Source organism: Cariama cristata, unplaced genomic scaffold (genome assembly GCF_000690535.1).
Source record: "Cariama cristata isolate BGI_N322 unplaced genomic scaffold, ASM69053v1 scaffold20021, whole genome shotgun sequence".
NCBI classification, from domain to species: Eukaryota; Metazoa; Chordata; class Aves; order Cariamiformes; family Cariamidae; genus Cariama; species Cariama cristata.
The window spans coordinates 35,764-42,373 of record NW_009600059.1 but is presented as its reverse complement, the minus strand read 5'-3'; the positions used below and the strand labels follow the sequence as shown (position 1 = coordinate 42,373).

At 54.3% G+C, this 6,610-nt stretch overlaps 1 protein-coding gene across 1 annotated transcript in view; it reads right to left on the bottom strand.

Annotated features, from left to right (window-relative positions):
* LOC104169102 (transcription factor E2-alpha-like) overlaps positions 1-6,610 on the bottom strand; it is a gene marked incomplete at its 3' end in the record, with an annotated part of 49,713 nt that overhangs the window by 8,631 nt on the left and 34,472 nt on the right. Inside the window, exons 3-4 of the mRNA XM_009709916.1 lie at positions 2,434-2,507; positions 1,237-1,330 (exon numbers count right to left, since the gene is read on the bottom strand). Coding sequence (XP_009708218.1) covers positions 1,237-1,330; positions 2,434-2,507 — 168 coding nt within the window. The remainder of the gene's footprint in view (positions 1-1,236; positions 1,331-2,433; positions 2,508-6,610) is intronic.

The window sequence follows — 6,610 nt, the reverse complement described above, 5'->3', positions numbered from 1 at the left end:
TCTCCCCCATCTTATTAAGAAACATCTCTTCTGCTTTGGTTACATCCTCCTGGGGCAGAAAATGAGAAGGCATAACCGCCCTTGCAGATGGACGGGGGGAGCTGCTTGGAAACACCTTTCCACGCCTGCACAGGACCCCCGAGGGGCAATCAAACATCGTACCCCCCTTGACAGCAAGAGGAGCGAAAGGGGGGAGCAGAGCTGAGAGTGAGCCCCTCTCACCCCAGACCCAAACCAGGAGGAGCAAACGCACGGCTCCTCGCTTCCCATCACAACTCTGCTCCTCTCTTCTCCTTTCCGACCGGCTCCGCAGGAGGAACCTCCTAACATGGTGGGGATTTTCTGTTTCAAACACAATTCCCTCTTCAAACCACGAGCAAACACGGCAGCTGCTGGGCCCTGCCCCGACACCGCTCCTTCCACACTTGCTGGAGTGTTTCAACCACCACTGCGTGGGCAAAGGTGGGGAGGACTAACCCCAAATCCTCACCTAATGCCATTAGAGCTCTCTAAGCCCTTCAGGATGGATATTTTCTGCTCTTAATCTCTCCTCCCACCCCCGAGCTGGGAGATGTAACTGGGTAAACCGTTGCATGCATCCGGTCACACACGATGGCTGTCTCCGGCACGGCAAGCGAGGCCGGGGCCGCACAGCACCCACCGGTACCTGCGAGCTCCCCATGCCGCCCAGTTGCAGAAGGGGATGGAGAAGCAAGACGGGGCTGCCGGAGCCTTGCAGAGGCCTTCCAAGCCCCACTGCAGCGAAGGGAAGCACCTCCAGCTCTCTGCAGAGGTTGCACTGCACTGGAGCTGTGAGGCTGGAAAGCAAAGCAGCTACGAGTCTGTTACAAGACCTTAACGATGAGCTTGTCTCTTCTCCCTCTCCTCTCCTGGTGCTTATGCACCCTTGATTCCCAGCTCCCAAGAGCAAACTCAGCCCATTCCGTGCCAGCACGGTGGGCATCAATCTCTGCTATTGCCTCTGGGTGCTACTGTAAAGCAGGGAAAAATAATCAGGCACATAAAAATACGGTGGCTGTCATGCACGTCAAGCACTGATGAGACCCTCTGGACAGCAGTTCCTTTAACCACAGCTTTGAGAACGCCTCCTGGACCCAACATGGGGACGAGAGTAACGCCGGCCAGCGCAAACGCTCCCACCACCACGTACCATTCTGCGTTACCGATTTCCCCTCCTTTGACCACACACCCGCTGGGCAGCTGAAAGGCACTTACCCACTAGTCCAGCTCCCAGGAATGGTGATGAAGATATGCTGTTGTGAGACGGCAGGTCCCTGTGCTCGCCGTAGTGGGGGCCTTCACCATAACTCTGCTGAAGCAACACAGGAGAGTTACCGCCAGGCACGTGGGGATGCTGAGCCAAAAGCCAAAACGCAAGGCTGTTGGAGCTGTCTCTCCCAAAGCAGGAAGGGTCAAAGTCACAGGCTCCTCGTAAAAAGGGCACAGAAATTATTTTATCCTCTCAGCAAGGGAGAGCACAACAGTGCACCCACGAAGTTGTGGCATTGAAGAGGGGATATGGCACCAAAGCAGGGACATACGGGGGGTTTGCCCCATGCTGGCAGCTCTGGTCTTCGCCCAGTGGCTCGGGACCCACCAGGTGAGAGCCAGGCAGCCCCCTCCCCAAGCCAGAGGGGCGAAGAGGCAAGAAGGCCTATAAAAATGAGAAATGACACCACAGCGCCTGCTTCGCCACTGACCTAAAGGAAGGGAAAGGTGCCATTGCAAAAACGAATCATGCAAATCCATTAAAACACGAGCATCTGTCAAAATAACATCATTTCAATTAAGTTAATGTCGTTTCTCTCTTCCCCTCCTCAGCCCCCAGTTATGCACTGTTACAGCCTCAACTCCTTCCCTGGGAAACCCTTTCCGTGCTCTCCATCCCCGCCGAGGGCACCTTGGCCAGCCGATGTGGTGGATTCCCCTGAAAGCAAGCCCCAGTCGGCCCCTCGGGTTCCCAAAGCTGTGCGTGTGGGCACCCAGCAAGCTTTGCCGAAGGCACAGCCCATCAGGTGAGGTCCCTCAACCTGCTTGGCCACGACCCCATTTGGGGACCTCTCCCCCCACCCCGTGACCAGGACTCCCCTCTCGCCATGAAGCCGAATGCCAGAAAGAGAGGCTGGAGCTGCTGTGGGGAGTTGACATGGGGTGCGGGCCTGGGGGAGGTTTTTGGAGGAGCAGCCTTCTTCAGGGGGACCTCAAGGCAGCAAAGCCCGGGAAGATGGAGGCTGGGGGAGCCGCTCTCCCCACTGTCATCCCCACAGAGTTCACAGAATCAATATCCAAAGCGGGGCAAGAAAAGCTGTTCCAGGGTTAGACTCAATCTGGACACAAACGCACACGCTGAGAAGCCACGGTAAAGCCCCCGTTTATTTTGGTTGGAGCTTGGTGTTTGTACTTCATCCTTACCCTTCCTTGGTCAAACGTGGAGCTGTTTTGATCTCCCGTTCCCCAGGAACCTGATCCCGGCCTTTCATCCAAACCTACCGAAAAACAGGAAGAACAAAGGTTACTCTTGCTTTATCAGCAAAGCCTCAAAGGTGTTCTCACAAAATTAACTCTTCCTTCTACAAACAAAACAATATTTTCATTAATAAACCACTTCCACTTGGTGTGACCGATACTCCCCTCTCCCTCCTCACCTTCCCACTCCAGCTGGGAGTTTATTCCACAAACTTCAAAGTAAATCCCACCACAGCCTGGAAATGCTTCAAAACACGGGACAGTGGGAAGAGGAGAAACAAGTATTTTAATTCACTTTATTCCAGAGAGCACCCATGAACCTTTTCTCCCTGGAGACAGATTGTGAAGAGGACTGCGAATTAAAAACTCATTGCATCGATCTTGATGCTCCAGCAGGACCTGATTTTTGCCCATGGTGCTGCCAGGCCATGGACCAAACTCTGTCCTTCACTGCACCCGAGCAGATTGAAAGAGCACCCGGAGTTGAAAGCCTCAGAGGGGAATTGCTGGGGGTACAATGTTACCTGTGGCTTAGTCACACTCGTTCAAGGACGTTTGTTATTTAAGCCCCCCGTGGTCCCACAGAGGAGGGTGCACTGTCAACCCCGTGGCAATCAGAGCATGCTCCTGTTCATCTCGTTTTTACCCCTCCCAAGCATATCCTTGGCAAAGGGACTCCGACCCAAAATGGCAAGGGACCAAACAGGAGGGGTTTGCAATGTGCCTGCACACAGACTGCGGGAGGAAATCGTCTCCTTTCATCATCTGCCAGGTCCACCCAGGCTGCGCCTCTTGGGCTACCAGCACAGGAGACACCCAGGGGAGATGGCAAACGTCCACCGGGACAAAAAAAAAAAAGCCCGGAGAGTCACATCAGCAAAGTTCTTGCAATTCAAGTTGTGGTACCACAACGGCACAGAAGAAACCTTCCCTGGAAGATGAGCCTTGGCTCGGCAGCAGGATTCCTGACTGTGTCGGTCCATCTCCTCTGCTCCGGTGGGTGACCAGAGGTCAAAGAGCGGCAGTTGGCATCTCCCCGTTCAAATGCTCAGGGGGGTAAAGCCGGGGATTTGAGAGGGGGCCAGTGCAGGGCAGGGGCATCGTTTTTGCCCTGTGCCCAGGCTTTGGAGATGTTATGTAGATACCGTGAGCTCAGCCAGGGAGGACAGAGAGGATCTGCAGGAAGCTGAGGAGCGTGGAAGGCATCAGTCAGAGCCATCTCTCTGCCTCGTCCCACGGAAAACCTCAACCCCACCACGAGGGCTATATGGCCACACCTGCCAGGAGAAACCTCTTGCAGCAGCTCCCAGCAGCATCCAGCATCACCCTGTGCCATCCCCTTCACACCAGCTCTTCTGACGACAGCCAACAGCCGAGATGCCGGCAGGGCCTTACGGGAGATTTTCTTTTAGGAGCAGGGATCTGCTCCCAGCAGTGACAGCGGAGACGCAGGACGGCGGCAGGGACAGGGGCGCGTGCGGGAGCAAGGACACGGAGAGGGGCAGGGTTGCAGGGCGCACTCCAATTTCATTTTAGCAAAGCTGATTATTATGGCAAACACGCCGCGTATTTGTCTCCTCCGCTCCCCTTACTGTTCATTTAACCAGAAACTTCTTTCAAATTACATCCTTCTATTTCTGTGCCTTTGTGTTAATCATTTCCCCAGAGAATTGGTGTTTAATTGCTGTCTAATTTGCATAATTATGCATATTAATCTCTACACCTAATGAATATTCATAATTCTCATTTAGATTTTGTTTTCTAATCAAAAATTTCCAATGTGATTACTGTGCAGAGCAGGGATAAGCCTCTAATAATACCTTGGATACTAGGGAGAATTACTGCCAATTCTCCCACCTCCTACTTCCTAGAATAAACTTTTGCTTTGCTAATGTGTTTTTCTAAAGCAATTCATCTGCATACCCTGCAAACACCAACGGAGATCAGGAGGCAGAAATGCTCCTTCTATTCATTTTGCTTTCACGGGGATTTTTAAAGCTCCCCAACGGTCAGACCGAAGACAGGAGCAGGAACCGCAGCCTCGGACAAAGCCTTGGCAAACTTGCCCCTTCACGCTGGAAGGACGAGGACCGTGGCCCCGACCGTGGCCAGTGTCCCCACGAGGCATCTCGGGAGCCCCAGAGCCAGTGGGGAAGTTGAGGCACAGGGGTCCCCATCCCCACGGCCACCCCTTCACCATGCAGGATGGGTGTTCTCGAGTCCCGGATCACCCTGTCCTCCCGCAGAGCCACCTGGTCCTGTCCGACCCACCCGATGGCAAAGGAGCATCCCCAGGCCAGGAGGCACTGGGAGAGGATGCTCGGGGCGGGCAGGCTGCAAGGGGGCTCTGGAGGGAATTTGGGTGCCTGGAAGCCCAGGATGAATTTTTTTTGCCAAAATTCCTAGAGTGGGGGCAGAAATCACTGCCAGGCCTCCCCAAGGAAGGAGGGAAGAGGAGACGGCGAGTGGTACAGGTGACAAAAGCTGAGGTCAAGAGGCTCACACGTTCCCTAGACAGGGAGAAACCCTCTGCATGAGCTCCCTCCACGCTGTGGTACCACCATTGCGACCCAAAGAGGGGTCAAAACCACAACGGGTGCTCCGGCGGCATGCACGTACCTGACCTGGCGGAAGATGAGCCACTCTCCCAGAATGCGTGTGAGTCCCAGGCACCCCTCTTTCCCCCTCGCTGCTCTTGGGGAGATGCAGAGCTGGGGGCAAGCAGCTCCCCCCCAACCTAATGGGAGCTGGGAGGGAAACCCTGACCTCCTCCCATCAGCTCCGCACCACGTAACCACAGGCGCAAGCGATGGCCAGGTCCTGCAACAGCAAACCAACCTCCAGGGAAACACTAAAGGCCTTTTTTTAAATTTTTTTTTTAATTTCTCCCCCCCTTCAGACACTGGTGTTCATGTAGTTGCACAGCTGCCAAGGTGAAGCGAGGTTATCGCTCTCCGAGCCGAGCGGCAAAGAAAGCAGCCCTAAAGGCTCGGTCATCTCCGAACGTGCCTGTGTCAGCGTACGACCGTGGGGCCAGCCCGCTGCCCAATGTCTGCTGGAAAAAAAAAACAAAACAAAAAACCAAAAAAAACCCCCCCCAAAAAAAAAAAACAAAAAAAAAGGTCTCACGCCTTCCCCGAGCTGCGGTCACCAACACGAAAGGTGCCAGTAAAAAATCTCCCATTTTCAGCCCGCAGGTGTTTTAAGACTTCAGGGATTTCTGGGATGAAGCCAGGAAAAAACAGACTGCCCACTTTCAACTTCTGGCATCTGTCCTATATTCAGTGCCAACCTGCTCTTCCCTCCCCTCTGTATCCAAGCAAGGATCTCAAATTTGGCAGCAAACGCCCTCTGCCAACCCTGCAAAACCCCAAAGTTTGCCCAAAGGTAAGCGCTTCTGGAAAAGCCCCCATCAGCAGGGTTTTTTGCTCCACTCACGCTACAAAATCCCCGAAGACGGTGCCACCACCAAACCCCGTCACACTTTCGGGAGCAGCCGGGCTTGACCCAAATGGAGGAAGAGGAAGGGGAAGAAGCAGAAGATGAGGAAGCCTGGGGTGAGAAGGACCCTGCCCAAGCAGCCTCATGCTCTCCCCAAGTGCTCACCCATGGGCACCCAAGCATCCCACCTGGACACTTCTGTCCCAGCAGCTTGGGACGCCAGGCCAGGTGCCCGGGGGGTGGTCGGAAGCACCTCGGGGCACCTTGCCATGTGTTGTTTGCTGCCCACGGGCGTTGTTCAGGTGCTGCCGGGCTCCCCCCAGGGTGAGACAGAGACCCCGCAGGCATCCCCTGCACCCCCCAAATCTGCCTCACCCCTGGGCACAGATCTCCTGGGTTAAAGCATGCACAAGTCCCTGGCAAAAAAAACCAAACCAAACACCATAAATCCCAAGTCACCAACCGAGATCGTGTCAAAACTCACGTGGCACGGAGCTGAATTATGTTTGCACAAGCGAGCTTAATTCTGGCATATCCCAGTTTTTGGGTGCTTGGCTTTGCAACATTTCCAAGGCTCTTCCAGCACAGGGCGTGTGTGAAGTTTTAGAGACGCCCACGTGTGCACGCAACTGTTGGGAGCCAACTTTATTTTAAAATAAACCCATTTTCCAGCTAACCAAGT